The 23,788-nt window shown below is 38.8% G+C and overlaps 1 protein-coding gene across 1 annotated transcript in view; it reads left to right on the top strand.

Annotated features, from left to right (window-relative positions):
* LOC139475265 (receptor-type tyrosine-protein phosphatase H-like) overlaps positions 1-23,544 on the top strand; it is an 89,110-nt gene extending 65,566 nt beyond the window's left edge. The window contains exons 16-36 of the mRNA XM_071258499.1: positions 1,921-2,122; positions 2,878-3,048; positions 6,488-6,619; positions 6,802-6,941; positions 8,777-8,893; positions 9,767-9,833; positions 10,773-10,940; positions 11,312-11,437; positions 12,609-12,708; positions 12,945-13,012; positions 13,141-13,234; positions 13,571-13,639; positions 14,070-14,151; positions 14,454-14,544; positions 15,062-15,144; positions 15,467-15,601; positions 18,936-19,061; positions 19,480-19,631; positions 19,886-20,030; positions 20,423-20,558; positions 21,228-23,544. Of these exons, the coding sequence (XP_071114600.1) occupies positions 1,921-2,122; positions 2,878-3,048; positions 6,488-6,619; positions 6,802-6,941; positions 8,777-8,893; positions 9,767-9,833; positions 10,773-10,940; positions 11,312-11,437; positions 12,609-12,708; positions 12,945-13,012; positions 13,141-13,234; positions 13,571-13,639; positions 14,070-14,151; positions 14,454-14,544; positions 15,062-15,144; positions 15,467-15,601; positions 18,936-19,061; positions 19,480-19,631; positions 19,886-20,030; positions 20,423-20,558; positions 21,228-21,289 (2,466 nt within the window). The 3' untranslated portion in view covers positions 21,290-23,544. The remainder of the gene's footprint in view (positions 1-1,920; positions 2,123-2,877; positions 3,049-6,487; positions 6,620-6,801; positions 6,942-8,776; positions 8,894-9,766; positions 9,834-10,772; positions 10,941-11,311; positions 11,438-12,608; positions 12,709-12,944; positions 13,013-13,140; positions 13,235-13,570; positions 13,640-14,069; positions 14,152-14,453; positions 14,545-15,061; positions 15,145-15,466; positions 15,602-18,935; positions 19,062-19,479; positions 19,632-19,885; positions 20,031-20,422; positions 20,559-21,227) is intronic.
* Positions 23,545-23,788: the final 244 nt, after the last annotated feature.

Genomic DNA, 23,788 nt, shown 5'->3' with positions numbered 1-23,788 from the left:
TTTGCCGACGAAAAAAATGGTTCCATTTGACAATTTAGTGAGAACAGTTTTTAATGAACTTTGGCATTATGGTATCCTCCCCGTAGCTGTCCTTATGGCAACAGCCACACCTTTATCGGCCACTTTGAAAATAATATTTGTATCTTTAAAACTATGTTTAAGTGCATTTCGTTCTAAATTAGAAATGTTGGACCTATTTGGACAGTTTCGTGGTAATAAAGGAACATTAGAAATAGAGTCCATATACTTATCTAGAACTTAAGTCTGGTTACAAAATAAATCGTTTTCGATTCCCATATTTTCACACAACTTTCCATGATGCACTCCTGTGTCTTGCAGTTACATGTTGATCGTGTAACATGTCTTGTTTTTAACTTTGATCTTGTAATCCGTAATGTTTGTTATGTCTTCTATTTGGTTTGGTTTGGTTTGTTGTTGTCTCTGTTCTTCATTTCGCTCGTTCACCCTTGGTTTGGCTTTTGCCATTCACTTCTTTCTGAGGAATTATTTTGCCATCTGTTCTTCTCCCTATGCCACATTGTTGTCCAATGTGATTGGGGTATACCTTTTATCTTTCTTCTTTCTGTAGTGCGTCAAAACACATCCTCTTGAAATTGAGCGCGAATTGCCAATAGTTCAATTTCTATGTTTCGTTTTCTGCGTAGGTCTTTAAGGTCACATGAAATAAACGTGATCTGGTATTATTCTTTGACTATGATCCATCCACATTATTCATGTGTCCGCATATCTGCTAGCCAAAACACTCTCTTGCGTTGCACTAGTCACCCATTCCATGATTGAATGAGGGGATTAAATCTTCTATCCGCTTCTGTTTGTTTGAATCTTGGAGATCTCGTCAGGATTTCATGTCGCCAGTTCGCCTTTACTCCCCTCTATTAGACCCGTGAAGATTCCGGGGTAGAATAGGTCTTCAGTAACCGATGCTTGCCGTAAAAGGTGACTATGCTTGTCGTAAAAGGCCACTAACGGGATCGGGTGGTCAGGCTCGCTGACTTGGTTGATGCATGTCATCGATCCCAATTGCGTGGATCGATGTTCATGATATTAATCACTGGATTGTCTGGTCCAGACTCGATTATTTACAGGCCGCCGTCATATAGCTGGAATATTGCTGAGTGCGGCGTTCAACAACAAACTAACCAACAGTTGACACTGGAAGGTGGCGTTGGCGCAAGTGAAAACGGATCATAACCATGTCTCTACAATAAAACGTTACAGGTTGATGTTCTTGGGCGACTTTGCGCAATGTTTGCCTGTGCATTACGTGCAATAAGACAGTAAATCGTAGTGTGGTGAACCTGCAGATTGTTGCAATTACTTTTGCCTTTTTTCCAGTTTCAATCTTGATTAATACTCGATCATTTGTGCCTAATCTGGACTCGGTCCATTCCGTTTAAGTCAACGAACTATCGGACGGTTGCTGCTACGTTTCACTTTCATAGACACATTCTGGCCATTTTGTCTCATGAATATGAACAGTCTCTGTTCAGTGTTCGAATCCAAAAACGATGCATGGAATGTGTCTAGACATGTTATTCTAGCACTATGTTTTTCTTTTTGTGCAAATGGATCACTTTTATTGGAAATCAGTGAGATCGGAAATTACAACATGAGAAGAGCGCTTTTTTTCGAACTTAGTATATAAAATTCAAAGAAAAGTTTTTGTGATGTTGTGTTTAGAAAGTAAATATCAATATTTAATTAGTAGATATACAGATTAAATTCAAATATACTGTACCTCAATACAATGTCCAATATAGTTTCAAGTAATTAATGTATGTAATTTGGCTCATTATAAAAAATAATACAAAGTTTGTTTTTGTGTGTGTGTGTGTGTGTGTGTGTGTGTGTGTGTGTGTGTGTGTGTGTGTTCTTATTGTTCCTATTTCCTTTTTACAGACCATGTCACAGATGCAGACGGAATGTACAAAAAACGTGACAGTGGTGATATCCCAGGCTGACATTGAAAATATCAGCCACGTTATACAGCATAATATAACAGGCCTGAACCCTGGCACACCCTACAGCATTAATGTAGTAGCTGTCAATCAAGAGGGACCAGGGATGTCACCCCAAATTAATTTACACCTACCCGAGGAAGGTGAGGCAAATAGTATAAATTTACGAAGTATTAGCTATTAATATAAGCTTTAAAGTCAAAAGGTCCTGGCGTTACCTTACTTTTGTTCTCCACTTTTTCGTTATACTTATCAACTTCACTGTGATGAAGAATAAACGTTATTAAACTAGAAAACAGTACTTTAACCGCCAAACGTGACTTCGACCTGAAGGATGCCCCGAAATAATACGTTGTTCAGCTCCAACGGCACACTTACGAATCTACCAGACACATTGACAGGCAATACGTGAAGGTCATAAAGAAATGGTTCAGTTCTCCTCGATCAATTTATCTTCCTAAAGTCACATCATATCGGCCATTTCTACTTCCCCACATCTTCTTTGACAACTACATACCCCTTATACATAGGGACAACTTATAAGCACCCCGATTAGGTTAATGATTCTATTCTAAATTGCTATAAAATATCAATACATCTAAATATAGTTTACTCTAGAAATACGACCCAAGTACCCTGATTAGTTATGAACAATTACTATTTAATCTAAATATGCTAGGGTTTTGCATTTGTGACTGCTCGTAATACAGTTAAGCTAATACCCTCTGCGTTATTCACGGTGAGTTACATCTTTGTATTTCTATTCTGTACTTGGCCTATTTTTTTGTCTGAGGGAATATGGAATGGACCACGGTTTCATGCAAATGTGCAATATCATTTTATCCGCGCTACTACAACTACATCAATATATGTAAATAAATAAAGGGCTTCGTTTCAGCTGCTGGTGAACCTACAAACTTCAAGGCACAGAGCACGTCATCAAGCGAGATAATTCTGACATGGGATCCTCCACAGCCCCGACCTGGTGTGACTCAATACAACCTAACTGTGTATGAAAAACAGGAAGCGGGCGAGGGTTACGACACGTTGCAGATCATATCGATTAACGGTCCGTTTTTTCTATTGCACAATTATGTGTATTTATTTTATGGAACTATCCTCAACCCTGGTTTTGTTATAACATTTGTCATAATATAATGGATACTGTTATCTATTCGATAAACATAAATAAGCTACATACATCGGTATAAATGTTTTATTAGATATTGCATTGCTTAAGTATAGATATGGCTTTTCCAAAAGCATTGGACCTCCTTAAACAAATCTGGCGGCATATCTCTTGGCACTACATGATAAACGGGAGATTTCCCTTAACCGTTGTCTTCATACATGGTTTCTTAGGTTCCTCCAGTGAGTGAAAATCATATAGTAGTCATGATTTCAGTGTCCTGACTGAAGCTCTGCAAAGTTAACAAATGCAAGTGCTAATGGCAGCTGTACGTGAACAGTAGTACTTTTGAAAAACAAATGGTTGTGGTAGTTGTAACAGAAAGGGAAGAGATATACATGTACGAGTTAGAAGGAGTTCTTTGAGGACTTACATGTCCACCGACGTGATATTGCCGGCATATTGCTAAAAGCGGCGTAAATCCAAACTCACTCACTCACTCACTACATGTCAAGTATACAGGAAAAATATACATAACTGTGAAAAATGTTATCTTAGGCAAATCAGCCTGGGAAAGTTACAAATTGGTCATTCAATTTCCAGCACAAGAATTTATCATGGGTTCCACTTTCTATCCAAATGAGGCATTGAGTTCATTGCTTTACATCTTTCAACTTTGGAAATATCAACAAACATTGTCTTTAATGTCCCAAGTGACTGAGTATTTATCTTTATAGCTAATGATGCATGTGAGCTTATCTCAACGCCTAGATTGATGCTAATGATGTCAATCACTGGATTATCTAGTCCAGACTCGACAATTTACAGACCGCCGTCATGTTATGGAATGTTAGCTGGAATATCGCTGACTGCTGCGTTCAACAAAAACCAAACAACAAATGTTGATGCTAGATACATCTATGCAATTTAAGAAATGATGTTTTTAAGAACGTGGGTGAATGGCAAAACAGATTTCAGTATTTCAGTTTCAGACTTACGCATATCATCATGATTCTTATCTGTTTGAAGCATGAGTGAGTGGTATGATATAGCGCCTCTTTGAACAGTACTCCAGTTATATGACGGCCTGCCAGCTCAACGTGAGGGGAAAGCCCGATGGTCGCCTGTTTCTTGGGAGCATGATACTCCAACACGTCTTTTGTAATGTGAACTGCACCCAACGTTTGTCGCGTTTTCAGATGGGCCATAACAACATTTTGTTAAACCATAATAACGCTTACGCAATGCAATGCCACGGCTTGCTGAAAATCAGCGTCTACGCGCCGTGGGTATACTGCAATCAGGAATGCTCAAACGAAGTTGTCAGGGATATTAAAGTTCATCGAAACACAATATCATCTCTATTATTGTGACTTCACGACAACAAGGCAATCATATTCGGTTGGTGCATCAACGGAATCGATACCACACTTCCACATTAACAGCTGGAACAATTACTGGTTTGAGACCAATCATTATGAGTGGCATAACCGTACACAACCGGTTGAGGGAGCACAATGTCAGGCCCCGCTGTCCAGCGATGCGCCCAATTTTGCTTCGACGTCACCGTTAGGCACGCCAAGCTTAGTGTAGACATCATCTGAGCTTCAGAAGAAGACTGGGACAGTATACTGTTCACAGATGAGTCCATGTTTCATCTGGACAACTCTGGTGGTCGTGAAAGGTGCACATGCGTCGAGGAGAACGCTTAAGCGGCAATTGCGTTACTCAACGTTGTCAGTTTTGGGTTGGACGAATAATGGAATGGAGTGGCATCACAACTCAGTGGCAACACAACTCTACATTGTTAAGAGACCCATGAAGATCCGGGTAGAGAATAGGTCTTCAGCAACCCATGCTTGCCGTACAAGGCGATTGTGCTTGTCGTAAGAGGCGACTTATGGGATCGGTGGTCACACTCGCTGACTTGGTTGATGCATGTCGTCGATGCCAATGTGCGTAGATCGATGCTTATGATGCAAATCACTGGATTGTCTATTCCAGACTTGATTATTTACAGACCGCCGTCACATAGCTGGAATATTGCTGAGTGCGGCGTTACACAACAAACAAACAATCATTGTTAATGGCCCTTTGAATGATGTTCACTACCGGGACAACATCGTTCGAAATCATGTTCAACACTTTGTGTGTTGGGCCAATCTTTGATTGACATTTGGAACTCTATCCCCCAGGCTGTTTTTAATCAATGTTGTCTTCAATGACGCCGTCGCTGCTTTGCTTGTTATCAACTCAAATGGTGGTCCAACCATATATTGTCATTGTTAATTGAATTACACCATCAGTTTTTTAGGGCGTGTCGTTCTGATGGTTATGGTATGGGTTTTGTCAATGACAAATGATCAAATATTACGGTGTTATCTTCAGTAAAAATAACATTTACGCCACTTTTTTATGTAGCACTGTTACTTTTTCCGCTGGTATCTTTATGATCTTTATGATCATGATATCTAATATTGACAATGTAGCCAGAAAAAGAACAGTAACACAAATAACATTAAAAGCATATACATTACATAGCACATGCAATAGATTTCGTAGTTAATGTTTCCACCACAAAAACTGTCGTGATTCCGTGTCTCAGTTAAATAAACTAAAATATTCATAAACGACACATTGAAGAAAATATTAGAACACTGAAAATGTTTCACATCAAAGCCATTTCCAATATCATAAGAGGCCGCCTCAGTGGTCCAGTGGATAGAGCGTCTGCTCGGAGAGCGAAGGTCGGTGATTAGATTCCCGGGCGTGTCATACCAAAATACGTTATACTTCAGCGAATTATACAATTTATTAGCTTTCTGAACAAATTTTCGTGAATAGAAGGACAGAGATATTAGCTGTAAAATGTAGCCAGAAACTACCAAAAGAACATAGATGTATCTGTGGTCAAGCTAAATGAAAATATAAACCATCTTCAAAAATATTTAAAATATACTGTTTAGAACGGGAAATATGTTCTTAATTTGATATGCTTCTGTGACAGCCTTTACAGTATTTACATATAAACATAAAATATAATTCTCGTCCGAAAGACGCTGCCAGCGAATGGACAGATCAAAGACAGACCGACAGACTAATGGTGATCTTAATAAGATTTCATAGCTATCGTACATATAGTTGAATTAAGTAGCAGTTACACTATTCCCTGGACAATGCTATCATAAAGGTAAATAATAATACATGTTTATGCCGAATATAGAGCTTTTGTCATTATTTTCGCGCCAAGGCTACACGTCACTTTGTCACTTTCTGTTTTTTTTACATATTCTGATTCATGATTGTTTGAATACTTAATCATTTAATTCATGTTCCGTATTCTTTGCAGAAGAGATTAATCAGGAACTGTATATTTCAGATTGGAAAACTAAAACGACAATTATTGGCAATCTCTCCAGCTATTGGTCATACAAGTTTGATATAGTGGCTAAAACACATATTGGTGCTTCGATGATTGTCAACAGCAGCGTTGAGATGACTCGGGAATCAGGTACTATAAGAATATTTCTCAGATTGATGGGATCTAATGTAATCAGTTAACATACGATCATGTATGGACACACGCTATGAATAAGATGAAAGAATCTTATTTAATCATTGGGCTCTGGTTAAATTCTTCAACTTAACCTCTTACAAATAATCTTAAGCTGTTCTTCTCTCTTATGTCTCCAGCGCCAACTGGTGTGACAAACTTCAAGATCGAGAGTGTTCCTGGTGTGTTCAACAAGGTACAAGTGTCGTGGAAGTGTCCGCGACAAAAAGATGGAAGAAATGGAAAGATTGTCAGCGCCAATCTGAATTATTACACTGACGTAAGTAGAATCATGATATGTGGCACTTTGCTAACTACCTTTGCAATGTGACTATAGTTGTAAGTTTTTGTTTTGTTTGTTGTTTAACGCCGCACTCAGCAATATTCCAGCTATATGACGGCTGTCTGTAAATAATCGAGTCTGGACCAGACAATCCAGTGGTTGACATCATGAGCATCGATCCGCGCAATTGGGATCGATGAAATGCATCAACCGTTAGTCGCCTTTTTTCGACAAGCATAGTCGCCTTTTACGGCAAGCACGGGTTGCTGAAGACCTATTCTACCCCGGAATCTTCACGGGTCATATAGTTGTAAGTAGTTGAGAGTAATACTGTTGAGATTATAGTTGATTATAGTTGTTAGTGATATTGTTGTCCATTCTTGTGATCACAACTGACTGACAACAAAGGGTGAAACGATACGCCGATATCTCGATGCATCGCGATACTTGATCAACGATACCACGATACACGTGGTCTATTTATCGATACGCTACGATACGGAATGTACACTGTACATCTTAGTACAATGTTCCCTGGCTATTGCACCCTTCAATATAGCGCTAACTCTGTTAAAGAGCGCGGTAACGCATGGCTCCCAAACCTTACTTACATTTTAATAAGCTCAAGTATCTTCACTGACAGGATGTTTTTCCCATCACAAAAAAACATTATCAGCGCGAGCAGGGAACACCGGGAATACCAGTAAATAAATCCGAACTCAAGTACGCGGTTCAATCCTATTATTATACTATCTGGTAATAAAAACGTGTTCATGGTATATCTGGACTCATGTTTGGAATATATTTTATTAATTTTATTCCAGATTTCATTGAATATTGTTTACATTAATTTCGGCGAAATCGTTTGTGAAGTGATCAGTAGATCGCGCAACTCACCGTTATTTACAGCAACCACGGTCAGATTGTAGGTTGAAACGAACTTTAATTGCCAGTGAATGGATACATATATTATAAATGCCATACTTTTACTCTTCAAAAAACATATTTGTGGCAACTTGACTATTGTATGTCAACATAACGTTTTGCAATCGAAATACATGTAGTGCGGGAATTCTCTACGGTGACTGGTCAAATTGTACCATACGTAAAAAAAGTCTGCAATAGCAATCACCTGTACGAAACTGCTACGCTTATGCTTCTTATAATTTTAAATATGTATAAAGTTGCATATAAAGAAACACGTTATTGAAATATGTTGTTCCTGATGAAACATTTATTTCAGGTACAGTTTCTTCCAAATTGTTTGAAGTTATATCACTGGGTACTTTTTAACTTAACTTAACTTTAACTTTCTTTTGGTTCTATGTCGTTTTTGTGCTATGTTGTTTTTTGTTTGTTTGTTTTTATCTGTAATCCTTTATCCTGTACCCATAATCTGGTCTTATATGTCATGCATACAAATTCATTTTGGGGATAGTAGCACGTCTTGATATATGTTTGAGATGATAATTATTGGTTAGACAAGTAAAACTGACATAGATACACTATTGTTACATATTGTATGTCATGCTTCTGTCATTTACATTTTCGTAAAGGGCAATATGACATCCAGACAAGCTGTAGGTTCTGTTCAGATTACTCCTGAATTTGTAGCTATCGAATCTTTTTTATCTTATCTAAGTGCCTCTTAGTTATATTAGTAAGTGAATGAGAGAGAGCGAGTGGGGTGACTGGAACTCTGTATATCGTGTAATATTGGTTTCATACATTGATTTAAAAGTGACGCTTTACATGTCACTCATATATTTCATATAAGCTGCCGTAGGCTTGTTTCGAATCTTTTTTAGACTGATATTATATTCTCTCACCAGCAACGGACAGCATATGTGGAACCTGTACGCAGTAATATGAACTTCTCAGAAACTGGGAAAAATTGCATGTGGATAGAGAATGTGACAGTAACTACAGAATTCGAATATCAGTTCCAGGTGAGTAAACCCCTGAGACATGAGAATATAAGCTTGCTCAAAATGAATTGTATCATAATGTACATTGCGAAGTTCATTCCATTTACCTATATGACGAAGTACCTGGATAACGAGTGGACCTGTCTGATAATTGCAATGTCCTTTTATATTACATCAGAGCCCATGAACCAAAGCTGAAACTTCTTATGCTTGTTCCAACCACTCACGACACCAGAATTTGTTCGCCATGGTAGCCATATTGAAAGACCAATAATGGGCTCGACTCTGGTTTTAGTAGAGATGTGTTATGAAAATTGAAGGGGTTTTGTTAAATGTAATGAATTTGGTATGTGAATATTATGGATCCTAACATATGTATTCGTTATTAGCTAGCATGACCCTGAAATGACATTTAATTTAAACAAATATTTCTTCTAGGTAGATGTACATGCATGGCTTTGTGTAAACGTTAATTGTTGTACGAAGAGTAAAGTTTTACAAGGTTTCCTGCTCGGCAGTAGATTTTTCTGTTGTAAGGGAGGTTGCAAAATGTAAGGTTCTCATGCTTTTAGCAAAGATGTCTTATGATTATGAAAACTGTTTTATCGCTTTGAATTAGATTGTGTGGTACCAACTGTCCTCAAAGCATGGACTTTGTGACCACAATAAGCTTGAAGTGTTGAAGTTCCATCATAATTTACCAACTCGAAAATAAGCTTTCCGAAGGATGGATGACATTTTATCATGCGTGACAATACACAGCTCGGGTGCTTTTGTACAAATCCTCCACAATCGCCTGTAGCTTTTATAATTAGATGCATGACAAATATTTCAACTTTCAGTTTCGAGAAATGTTACCCAGACACATTTATTCTAAATATTTCCTGTCAATAGGTCCACCTCTTCAACAAAGGCTATGCTGGCGCTGTTGTCAATCATAGTGAATATATACAAGGAGGAGGTAAGCATTGCTCTCCAATTGATTTATTGAATGTTTAGTTACAACAACACTGATATGACACTACAAACTGAGGTAGCTGATGAAATGATAGTGTAATGAAGGTAAATATCTGAAAAAATAATTTTGAAAGTCTATATCTGGTGTGTCTGTTAGGCAATACATGCAAGACACCCTGAAGGGTATGCCGTTGATTATCTTGCCCATGGATGCATTTGGTTTTGCCCACCATTCCGCCGGAAGAGCTACCCAACACTGGGCCATGTTGGCAGGTGCTGGGTCTGTGCTTGGTCGGTGACGTCCTTGACATGTTGTGGTCCGGCATTGTCATCTTGCAGTTCAAAATTATTTCTGCCGATAATTCTAGCGGATGGAACAACTACAGTACGGGAAAAATTCATATTTCCTACCAAACCAGGAGTGATGTTGTTAAAGAGGGTGTGCTTATAATTTTGCTATTAAGTTAAGCTAGAAGTATAAAAATTTCTGTGTCAAAGTTCATCATGTGCTTTTTCCAAACCGGAAGTGATGACATTAAACCGGGAGTGTTTATAAATTCTGTTTACAGTAGTTTGAGGTATACAGAGTGCATTATATTTTGTACCATCGTGGAAATGTTTTTGTTGTTTTTATTTAGAAAACATTATGGATCAAAGATGAATACATACATTGTATTGGTGAGGTCAGCTGTCACCTAATGTGGTCAAAATTATCCATGATGTATGTTTCTGGTGCAAGGTCTGGTGGCTTTCAGGAAAAGATGGGGATGCGACTTCGCGTTTTTGCATGTAATGTCAACTCCTTCTGGTAAGACATGGCATGAAGTCAAAGTGTGAATAGTACACAAAGAAACTAATTATTGTACGTACTGATCATCGACGGCATCACATACACAAACGGTTCCTTTGTCATCATATTAGCTTTTACTGGCGATGTTTTTAGCCCCAAAACAGTCGGAAGTTCGCGAATCTGTGAAGGGAGGAACGATAGAAGCAGAGGAAACGGCGTCACTGACCATCTGTCCGAAGTGCCTCTATGACCGAACAAATGGTCAAGTAATCAATAACGGATTGATTGTGTGTAAGAAAGGAGGCAGCTGTGGACAAAGCAGTGAGTGTACTATGGACGAGGAAAAATACATTCAAATTTCATTTTCCAAATTAGATCAGTAAATGTGATATGAGAAGACTATTTTAAATTGTTTCCTGGTTGTATTATAAATGATATATTTCGTGTTTTGATATCGCTTGAATAAGCCATGAATGGAATATTAAGTATCTCATTCACGTGTTGACGTGGCCATAATTCCACTGTTTATGCAATGTAATACAGATTATAGTTATAGTATTAATATGTCACTTGCTATTTGAAATTTTATAAAAATTGTTAATGTGGATACTAAGACTCGACATTTTCCTAACCGATTTGTATGATGTTTATGTCATTGATATTTGAATACTTGCATTATACTAATTATACAGGAAAACGTCGCGCAGCTAAAAAAGCAGAGGACTATGACAAAATGGACAACTGGAATGTGGCCAGTGCAGACAGTTTCAACAGGCCGTACAGGGCAACAAAGGAGGATTGGCTTGATGGAAATAATGGTGAGTATTCGTGATTGGTTATTTAACAATTGACACTTGGTTATGATGATTTAGCTCAATTTAACATCGTCAGTCTTAGCAATGAATTTAAAATTAGTATTCAATCATATCACTTTCCTTCCGCATATCATGTCCCAGATGACCCTGTCCGCAAACGTAGACCAGTGACTGTCCTTCGAACATGGTCTCAAAAGGAGCAAATTTGAAGAAGAGTGCCGTTGTATTATTGTATCATTTCTGTCCCGGAAACCTCACGTAGTGTTTCACAATACATAACACACACTTGAACTTTCTTTCTCTAGGTTTCTCTAGGTTGGTTTGTTGTTTAACGCCGCACTCCAGCTATATGGTGGCGGTCTGTAAATAATCGAGTCTGGACCAGACAATCCAGTGATTAATATCATGAACATCGATCCACACAATTGGGATCGATGACATGCATCAACCAAGTCAGCGAGCCTGAACACCCGATCCCGTTAGTCGCCTTTTACGACAAGCATAGTCACCTTTTGCGGCAAGAATCGGTTGCTGAAGACCTATTCTACCCCGGAATCTTCACGGGTCAGGTTTCTCTAGGAGTATGTCTGGTTTTGAGAGGGCTGTTATGGTGTGACTATTCATTATTCATGTCTTAAAATCAACAACATGTAGAAGTAAACGAATTTGTGTAACCAACTCAGTAAGAAAGAGAAGAAACATGACGAAGCTTGTACTGAAAAGTAACATATTTTATCAACACTCTTATTTTGAAAGGTCATTTTATAGTTTGGTAGTCTTTTAGTAGCAATGTGAAAACATGTTTTTATGTATTCTTTATGGAATGATTATAAGTTGTGTTCAATTTGAAAATCTTGCTTCCAAATAAGCCCGCCTTCTTCAATTATGCGATTATCAAATTGCTCCTTCAAAAAAGGCCCACCCATGTCTGTTCAACTGCAGACCTTGTCTAAGTAGCCTAGTGGTCCTAGTTCAAAGCGAATATTTTATCTGGAAATGCAGTTTTATTGGTGGTCAGGCTCAGTGACTCAGGTTTGTCTGGTTCAAATTCGATTGTCTTCAGACCGCCCTGTCAGAGATTGACTATCGCCGACTGTGATATTTAAACATGAACAAACAACAAAAAGTTTCGCCACAGATACACGACGCTAATGATTACATATAATTTTTACAGAAGAATCAACTTTAGCCTTTACCGTTGGCGAAAAAGATTGCAGCGGAAACCCAAAATACGTATTCTGTAATGGGAAACTCCCTGCAGGAGAAACGTTTATGTAAGTTATTGGCAATATCGACCGTGTGTGTGTGTGTGTGTGTGTGTGTGTGTGTGTGTGTGTGTGTGTGTGTGTGTGTGTGTGTGTGTGTGTGTGTGTGTGTGTGTGTGTGTGTGTGTGCGTGCGCGCGCGCGTGCGTGCGTGAGAGAGAGTATGGTTTGTATGTATGTATGTATGTATGTATAGCTATATAATACATCTTTACTAAAACAACTGTCATTGGGCATTATTTTCAGTGTCTACGCTTTTACATGCACAAAACAAGGATGCACAACAAGTCAGTCAATTGAAGTAAACACAAAAGGTATGTCTCAGAAATTATATCTTGAGTTTGATAAATTCGAATTCACAAAATATTTAATTCACAGTAATTAATCTGACTTAAATAGTTCAGTTCAAATGACCTATCAATAACTGTTCATGAACTTTCAGCTTCGATTTTACTGGGTGCTGTCATCGGAGCAGTAGTTGCCGCAGTTGTCGTCATCGTTGTTGTGATTGTCATCGTGATTATCCGTCGACGAAGGTATGTTTGAGAATAAATACACAGCGACATAAATGATTCGGTTTCTTCAAATAAGCACGACAAAAACCCTTCCATAATCATCAAGAAATCTCTGAAAAACGCAAATAACGTTGTGCGAATCCGATTACGTCATGAGTATGTGTCTATGAATCAATATGAAATTGTGATGACACCGGGTATCCATGCTAATGTCAAACGTGCAAAGTACTGGGACATATCCGAAGACATATATTTATAATTCGATAGGTGCGTGAATGGATATGCATTATGAAATGTGTTTCCTTTTTTGCTTCTGTTGCTCCGCTCTTTTCACAGAAAGAAAATGTTTGTTTTCAGAAACGCCAAAATGAAACAAGCTGATCCATCCGAAATCGAAGCTGTCGGCGATCTTATCCTGAGGAAACGGTATGAGCGGGTCTGGGGTTTATATTTCAGAAGGTTAACATTAGTATTCTTTACGTTAAAAGAACTGGCATCAGGGGGCGCTGACAACAGAATCCCGGTTCGCCCCGATTATGTTTCTAGGTTTGTCAGCACCATACCCGTGCTCGTGGGTTTCACCAAAGTGGTAAACGTCTGAGACCTTTTCGACCGTCTGATGGCTTTCCTCCCACATTAAGCTGACACGACACTATATGACTGGAATACTGTAAAAAGCGTCGTTAAACCCAACTCACTCACTCACTGTTGGCAACAGCGGAATACTTGGCGGATGACCCATTGTCATGTTTTTTGCAAGTAATGTTTCAAATATGCATAATCTATCATCAATTTATTGTCGTAAACATTTTATAACTGTTTAAAGCATTTCAGTTTGCATGTTGTTTCTTGACAGGCCAATAAGAATGAAGGATTTCGAAACGCGCGTTGAAGAAATGCACAAGGATTCCAACCTACTATATTCGGAAGAATTTGAGGTGAGTTTACACGTGTAAATAAAATTTATGCAAAATGGATTAAAAATGAATTTAATTTAACACTATTATTCCTGTACTTGTACATCAGTCTTATGTCACATTACGGTCACTGATTTTCACTGATTGATTTGACTATTTGACTGCCATTTACATAACAAAATTATTGCATCCTCACGTAAGTGAATACGGACTTCCGAATGTAAAGAGAATGTAAACAGAGCCGCATTGGATTCCTCAGTGATTACTGGTATACGTATGTTGCGATATTGGTTTTAATGAGACACGTCTTTGGCTCCTTTCAGGACATAGGAGCGCTGAGTCCTAAGCACACGTGTACTGCGTCTGAAACCGGCGGCAACAAACTGAGAAACAGATATGTGAATATTTTACCATGTGAGTATGGCTACAATGTAAATTCCCTTCCGGATTTTGTTAGTACCATGCAAGCTTTAGCCGGTATTATGGGGGACTAGAACCTAGCTACCCCACGCTTGTCGTAAGAGACGACAAATAAGGACTGGATGATTGTGTTTCTTTGTACCCCACTTTGTGAATCGTTGTTCATACTCTCGGCTACAGCTTTTCATGGCCAAGGTTCGATTCAGAAAACACTATGATATAGGTTGAATATGACTGTCTCACTATTTCAGTATTTACTATTTGAGTGTTTATGATTAATGGTTGGTCAAGGTCACATTTAATTTGCTTTAATGTTAATTTTTTAACATTCTGATCATTGATAATACATCACAATACTCAACACTTTTCGCAACTTTTCATATCCTGTTTGATTTTAATTTGGCGAAGTCAAATTGTGCAAACATGAATGAAGCATGTACTTGTATCAGTGTGAACATAATAGAATGTTATGTGATGAAAACACCGTCGAATTGTTCATATTGTTTTTCAGTTGATCACAGTCGAGTAAAACTGCGATCTACAGGGGACGATGACGACGACGAGACAGACTATATCAACGCTAATTACATACCGGTGTGTGAAGCAATTGCTTCCCTCACTCAATAAACTCCATAAACTATTAGTGGATTTTGCATAGAGTCTTCTGTCTAAAATGTTCTCCCAATCACAACTCGGCCATTTTGTAAGTTACAGTTACTAAATTATACTCTTGTCATTTGATACTGCCTACCCACCATGATGAAAATAATATTTTCATAATATTTTCATATTTACATTAGCATCCGGAAAGATTCGGGTGCCGAATCAGGTCCTTCAAATAAAATGTTGTGATTTTAAACCTCTGACTGATCAGGATAACGTTTCATTCATGATATATTGTACTTGCATACTTCAGGGTTACAACTCTCCACGCGAGTTCATCGCCACCCAGGGCCCTATGACCGGGACAGTGGCGGACTTCTGGAGGATGATATGGGAGCAGGACGTCAACATCATCATCATGCTGTCAGACCTGCTGGAGAAGGGCAAGGTATGGTTTCATATGTAAACCAAATGGACGGACAGGTTATTTATGCGTACACCTAGGCTTAATAGTCATAGATAGTATAAATGGGGCGTACCAAAAAGAGTTGTTTAAAGCTACAGTCACACAGACAATGCGACTGCGATGCAACCTCTTGGTGATTGATTTCCTTTGCGACCGACTGGCGATCGCTGAGACCGGTGCAACTACTTCTGTCCATATTTGGAACCAGGGTATGATCGCCGATCAATCAGCGATAGGTTTTGAAATATGTCAGTGATTGATCGGCAACTGTTTACCGCAGATACGGCGAAATGCAACTGGTTGAGACCGATCGCTGACCAGTCAGCGAATCTTCGGTGACCCGCTGCAACTGAACGGGGAATGGACGGTGACTAGTTGTCATTCGATCACGGATCAAAACATAATGCATACAAGAACGGTGCTTTTCTGAATCAAAGCATTTCTTTGCAAGTTGTCAAGATGTTAATAGCAGAACAGCTGCAGTTGATCCCCCTGCAAAGAAGAAATCAAATACTGCAGTTGCTGCCATGATGGTGTACAGAAAAATGAGGACATGGCGAAGGCAGTATTGGCTGAGACCTTGGATCGCAAGAAGGCCACAGCTAGGAGACTATGAGAATCTGAAAGCAGAGTTGGAGAGAAAGTCGTGGTGATTTCACGGGCTACCTCAGAATGGAGCCTGTCAACATCGGGCCTCTCTGGCTCTTGTTCCTCATCAGGTATCGGTCTCTTCTTTTGTTGAGGTGTTGTTGGCTCTGGCTCAATTGTAGCAGACCTTTGCACCACAGCAGTTGTCTCTATTGTATCAATTTCTGGTTCTTTTGTGTTCCTGCCTTTACTGACCATTGTGATGAATGGAAATAAATGACATGAACTCTCTGACTACTTATGACAAAATGATGCTGTAATGCACAGACAGGTCTATGTTTTACGGTGACATGCTGCAAACCCAACGGTGAAAGATCGACGCGCGTTTGGAAACAACTTTGCAAATGATCGACAACCGATCACCGATGACGCGCCTCATCACTGATCAGTCACCGATAGGTCGCCACTAGGTTGCAAAAGAGTCAACACCCTTGTGTAGACGAAACCGATTGCCGCACAGTGGAAATCTGCGATTAAAATAACACCACCTTGGGACCTCTAGGAGAGCAGAGAAACCTCCGAGCGACCAAATCGGTCGCAGCCATGTTCAAAAGACTGGTTGCGCCCGAATGGGTTTTGCGACCGCTCTGAAACCATGTAGCGACCTCAGTTAAAGCTCTCAGCGATCCCTGAAACCTCATTGCGATTGTCAAATGATTTGGTCGCATTATCTGTGTGACTGAGGTTTAGGTAATATAAGAAACATGAAGATTACAAATAAAGTAACAAATGTCGGAAGTATAACACGATACCTTTTATATCATTTGCGGATGGGGCTATATACAGTGCCCTCTCATTATATGGATACTATCGATGAATGGGGGAAAGTAATATACTAGCCACATAAAGAAACTGTGCACGGAGAAAATATAGATATAAGGGCACACCGTCCATATATGAAATATAGGTTTGAACACAGCAATTATTGGAGACATTAAAACGCTCATGCAATGTGTTACTGCACGTGCATCCTGTGCAACTGTACACAGCATGTGCAACTCAAAATTCGCTGTCACTTTGGAAAGCATGATCTGTGGTCATTCAAAAATTCAAAATTCTCTGGCGCAGACACAAGCATATCAGAAGCAAATCATGCCAAGATTGACAGCTGCACAACGTCATGAAGCCATTGGAATGATCCGAGCGGGAATGAGGCAACAACAGGTGGCAAGACATTTCCAATGCCATCATAACACGATATCGGCATTGGTGAGGCGTTATCAGAACACAAATGACGTTGCCGACCACCCACGTTCAGTACGTCCCCGAGTAACGACGCCAAGACAGGACAGATGGATTCGAGTTACACATCTCCGAGACAGGTTCCAAACGGCAGTAACGACGTCCCAAACAATTCCTGGACTGCGCCGTATCCATCCCAACACTGACAGGAATCGTTTACGTCAGCACGGGATTCGACCACGACGCCCTGCCATACGTCCCATCCTGACACACCGTCATCGAGTCAACCGTCTAAGATGGTGTCGAAATCATGTTCGCCAACCTCGAATATGGTGGAGAAATGTTGTCTTTACAGATGAATCGAGGTTCAACATTTCCCACAGTGACGGGCGCCAACGTGTCTACCGGCGTTTGTGAGAACGTTATGCACGCAACTGTCTTGTGGAGAGGAATCGTTTTGGAGGTGGCTCTGTGATTATTTGGGGTGGGATAACAGCACGGCACCGAACCCCGTTGGTGGTTGTTCAGGGCAATCTCACCGGTGTTGGCTACAGAGATCATATTCTGAGGCCTGTGGTCATTCCTTTCCTGCAACGTCATGGCCCGGGATTGACATTTCAACAGGACAACGCTCGTCCTCACACGGCTAGGGTCGCAATGGATTTCCTTCACCATAACAATGTCATGTTACTGCCATGGCCTGCAAATTCTCCAGATCTCTCCCCAATAGAGCATGTGTGGGATGAAATGGAGCGCCGTCTGCGTCGTCTTCCACAACCTCCAGACAACGTCCGTGACTTGGCACAGGATTTGAGGAGGATATGGCCGGCCATTCCTCAGGCCTTCCATGCCCATTTGGTGGACTCCATGCGTCGCCGATGCACTGCTGTGATTCACGCACAGGGTGGTCATACCTGTTATTGACTTTGTGACTTTGTCGTTTGACCCCCTACTCCATTTTGATCTTCTGACGTCATCGTAACAGATGTTGTTCAGGTCCCGTTGACATTTTCTTATGGTCCGATCATTCAGCTGCTACAGCGTCTGCATCATTTTGTTCTTGCTGTGTTGTATTTCAATCCAGAATATATTTTCTCCGTGCACAGTTTCTTTCTGTGGCTAGTATATTTACAATATCTGTATAATGCATGTACGTACATATTGACATGACCATCACTTATTTTTGCAATTTGTGTGCTACATATGCATGAACGTTGAACATTTCAATGGTGTTCAGAGGGGCGATCGGGTAACCTGGTGGTTAAAGCGTTCGCTCGTCACGCCGAAGACCCGGGTTCGATTCCCGACATGGGTACAATTAGTGAAGCCCATTTTCTGGTGTCCCCCGCCTTCACCAGGGGGGGGGGTCACCAGAAATTACGTTCAAAGAAGTTCTTCAGATAACATTATCATACGAGTCTACGCAAGTCATAACGTACTGATTAATGTTTCGTATTTCTTATTTTTAATTTTCTTCTAACATCAGCCAAAGGTAGATAGGTATTGGCCGGAAAATATGAAGGAGGCGGTACAATATGGAGAAATTGTCGTGGAGATGATCAACTATTCCCCGCTTAACAAATACATCATGAAAATCTTCCAGATAACCGTGGTAGGTTTTGTTTTCTGATTTCCAAAATAGATATTCTGGATGACATGATAATGGCATGAAGTCATATTGAATCTATGGAGCCTGTCTTCGCGTATAAGACAAGCTTAATCGTAACATCTTTCGAATGCTGTATGATCATTGTCTCATACAAATGTTTTCAAAGTGATGATACAGTAACTGTTGATATTCGGACAATATCGTGTACCGATATAGCGATTTCGAGTTCTTGTGAAATCCACCCAAAGAAGCATTAGTTTTAATACTGTACGTTTATGAACATATATTAATGCCACTACTCATTTATTTCAAGAATATATCAACAAGATCACATATCGCGATAAGGCATTGTCACTACATGAATAAAGGTGTTCGTGTTATTATTCAATGTATAGTTAAACTCGGTCGATCTACTACTCAGGGTGATGAAAGTCGAAAGGTCCGCCATTATTTCCTCCCTGGATGGCAGGACTTCGGAGCTAATCTTACCCCAGATGACGTCATCAGCTTTGTCAGAGATGTTCGGATGCAGAAAAAGCCCACAGACAAAGGTCCAATCTGCGTTCACTGCAGGTAAAATTTCCTCCTGTGTTTTTAAAAGGTTCAAAATCAGGGCTTTCGCTTTTGTTTTGCGTATTCATGAATTCTGTGTTCATAGCCATACCTTCACATCCCGTTTGCTAATTTTTGCTTCGTGGCTAACCTATTAAGTTATTATTGTCATAATTATGTATTTGTATTCCCATATATTATACATATGGAAATTGCACCGCAGAGTATGAGTTTCTTTTGATTTGCTTCAGTATATTGAGATATGTTTTGTGCAGTGCTGGCGTCGGGCGGACTGGGACGTACGTGTCTCTGGACGTCTTCAAGCAGGCTATAGACGAGGAGAACTTTGACAAAGAGCTTGACGTGTTTGACTTTGTGATGAAGATGAGGGAAAACAGGTCCTACATGGTCCAGACAGAGGTAATGAGACATAGCCGTAAATATGTTATTGTCAGATATAGTCGTCACTAGATATAGTCGTCACAATGGACATTTGATACCATAATTTTATACAATCGTATTGATCTCTTCTCCTGAAAGCAAGAATGAGCCTTTGACAATACAAATTGGAAGACCAAATGGTAAGGGATGAGCTGAAGAAGAGGGGGGGACAACATTATGTTCAAGAAGTAAGGTGAACCATATAAGAGTTGAAGAAAGAGGTACCAGACAAATAACACCCTAGTCCATTTGAGGCACTAAAATAGAAGTAATATTCTGAGTTCTATCCGTTTTATGAAATTATATTTGTTACAGTACTGTTACATCCATGATTCACGAACGATAATATCACGTTATAATATTTTTTTCAGAAACAGTACATTTTCATCCACGACACCATCAAGGAAATGCTCATCAGGAAGAAGAAGGAGATAGCGGAGAGAGACAACATCTACCAGAACAGCGATCTCAAACCGGAGGAGAATATCTATGCCAACCAAGCATATGGTTAGTGTAAATGATAGACCATATATGACATTATGTCATGCTAATCTCATCTAGTGACATAATAAAGTTAATATGTTCATGAGTGGAGCAGTCGCGAAACAAGAAAAGAAAAAATGTTTTATTTTTACAGTATTTTCTGACCTTCACGATAAGTCTCTGAAGTCAGTGAGGCAGACCACATGTAACTCAGACATGAAGTGTTGTTTCACTCGAGTGCGTACCGAAACAGTAATTTATCACCTAACACATATAAGAATTGAGTTTGTGTGAGTTCATTGGAGAACCGATCTTCGTAGAGTGAGAGGGCCAAGTTGTTTGATCGTTGGAACTTGCTGAAATGCTGAGTTCATGATTAAAGGGTCCAAATCATTGAAGGGTATTTATTTATTCTAGGGATTCCCACGAGATTTCCTAGGAATGGGGGAGTAGTCCGACAATGTTTACGTCCATCCTTGAAAACATTCTCGTGAAAAACGTAGGAACGTAAAATGTGTCGTTCATACGCTTATATACGTTCATACATCATATTTAAGAAGAAGGATCCCAGTCTTGTCCACACGTTTGGGAAAAAATATTCAACAATATCCATTCATCCATGAATGGTACTAATCTTATGACTCATCGCATGAATGTACATAAGCTGCTAGCATCTTTGCATGACTGTTACAGAGCCTGACCCGGAAGAGCTGTACATGAACGTCGAACCTGGACAACCAACCACAGTGCTGTAGGGGACATCATAAGCCGGTAAACATGTGGAGAGAGTTGAAATCTCTCTTGGTACAGGATAGTTGCGAGACTTAAAGTTCTAACGAAAGTTGCTGCAATCACAGTGTTCAACAATACACTGGTGTATGTAATACACGTCGTCTGAGTACCACAGGTGCATTCTGCTTAGTGCTACAATAGCATACTTATAGTTAAAACATTGTTATTAGTATTAATACATCTTTGTTTCTTCCACTTTTTATAACAACACAACGTATTTGTTCACACAGTCTTTTAGACTATTTTACTGCGCTTGTCTCTATGTGTTGACTATGTGATATATCACTACCCCTGGTTTTAAAAAATGTCATATAGAACATATATATTCCAACCACAATTGATAAAACATAATATCACAATCAAAGAGCAACTAGATAACTATATATTTTTAAACTATCCAAGGATTTATGGCTTCAAGGTGTCGGGATTTACATTAAGCATTCAGTCTGACCATTTACTGAATTGATAAATAATCAAGTTGAAGCAAACAATAACATACAAGGTGTGATAAGGGCTTATTTTAGATATGAAGAATGTAAGAAATGTAAGAAAGCATTGTGAAATTTATCAGATACGTTTAAACGAATGGGAATTAGATTTTCACCATTCTAACAATGAACGTTTGGGACTAGTTTAAACACTAAATGCATGGGTAAAGCTAGTTCTAATACTTGACAATATACAAATCTTTCTTCTTTAAATCTTCTCCTTTGACACTCACTTCAGTCATACGCATGTATTTTATAAGTCATAAGTACAAAATTTGTAAGTGTAAGAAAGAAGAAAGGATGCCAGTTGTCAGTCATTCCAACTTTTTATGTAACTTTATAATTTGACAATGTCCCTAAAGGTACCCTTGATCTACCTTGTCCTTCATGTTAGTGCACATGAGTCGACCACGTTGTACATAACACTGCATCGCATATACAAGTAACCATACGTTCACTACAATGTTGTTTCTATTCTTGCCGAAAGTACGTGCTGGTAAGTGCAAGAATGTTATTTTTGTTATTTGTTGACTTCTTTGCACTGTGAAATGTTTTGCGTAGTTATGTAATATTATTTATGACAGGTTTCAGTAGATTCATCATATTCTGAGCGAAAAATAAATTATACGTTCTCATGATCAAAACCGCACCAAATATTCAATAATAATTGATTGATCCAGCCCTTAAATATGAATCAAATCATTTATGCTTGATGTCCAAAGTTCCATTGCAGAAATTCTTTTTTAGTCGACCTATGTTCTCGATATTTTGATATGACGATAAAGGTTTGAATTCGAGGAAGTGCTGTTTTATAAATGGACTTTGCAATACCCAGTTTGATGTTGCTCGTCGAAATGACTTCATTTCTCTTCCACTCTGTGCTGCCATCAAAAGGATTTGTAGTGTTAATTACTAAGAAAAGATGTCGGTAATATAAAGTGCAAAAACTCCACTTGTCGAACAATACTGCACATAAGTATTAAACGCAATAACTTAGTTCAATATGTGACCCAAAGACATTAATGTTTAATTTCTTTAGATGATAAAGACCAAATTAATTACGACAAAGAATCCACCATATATAATGTTGTTATCTCATGTCTCTGTAATCATAATAATACTCTCTCCTAACATATAGCTTTGTTAATATTGTTACTTATGCAACGTTTTTAAAAATACACAGCTTCATAGTCAGTATATATATATATCTTAGACAAACTATTCTCACACATGTACATTTATCAGATCTGGAGTCACACCACAATGGTTGTTGGTTGTTCTTTGAGAGGAAAGTGAAGGGTACCGGTGTTCCTTAAATTCCTCCTGTGTTTTTATGTCGCCACAGCTGACACAGCATCCTGCTAACACGGCATTACTATTATTTTTTTCACTTTTTGTTTCCTATTTTGTACAATCCAAATTTTGTCATCCATATTTGGACAGTGAAGATACTTACAACATACTGGAGAATAAGGAATTATCAAAGAACAAATAATTAATTTATTTGTCATCCATATTTGGACAGTGAAGATACTTACAACATACTGGAGAATAAGGAATTATCAAAGAACAAATAATTAATTTATTTGTCATCCATATTTGGACAGTGAAGATACTTACAACATACTGGAGAATAAGGAATTATCAAAGAACAAATAAATTAATTTATTTGGCCTAAATATTTTTGTTGAGATATATATATATTTATGATAGTTTTAAAAGTGTCTTCATATTCTTGTTTTAAATTTATTTGAAATATAAATTCATATTGTTATTTTGTATCCAGATTTGAATATAAATATATTTTGATACAAATTACTTTCCTTGTTATATGTTTAACCCTATCAAGAAGCCATGGTGACAAGAAAACAAGTCCTCCACTTCCAAGAACCACTGGTCTTGAGTTCGAATCTAGTATTTGTCCCGATTATGTTCCTGAGTACACGACCTGTTTCATGCTGGCATGTCCTCCTA

Source organism: Haliotis cracherodii, unplaced genomic scaffold, assembly GCF_022045235.1.
Source record: "Haliotis cracherodii isolate W230 unplaced genomic scaffold, xgHalCrac1.p SCAF_3, whole genome shotgun sequence".
Taxonomy (NCBI): domain Eukaryota; kingdom Metazoa; phylum Mollusca; class Gastropoda; order Lepetellida; family Haliotidae; genus Haliotis; species Haliotis cracherodii.
The sequence above is the reverse complement of the archived record's forward strand: the minus strand, read 5'-3'. Positions and strand labels throughout refer to the sequence as shown.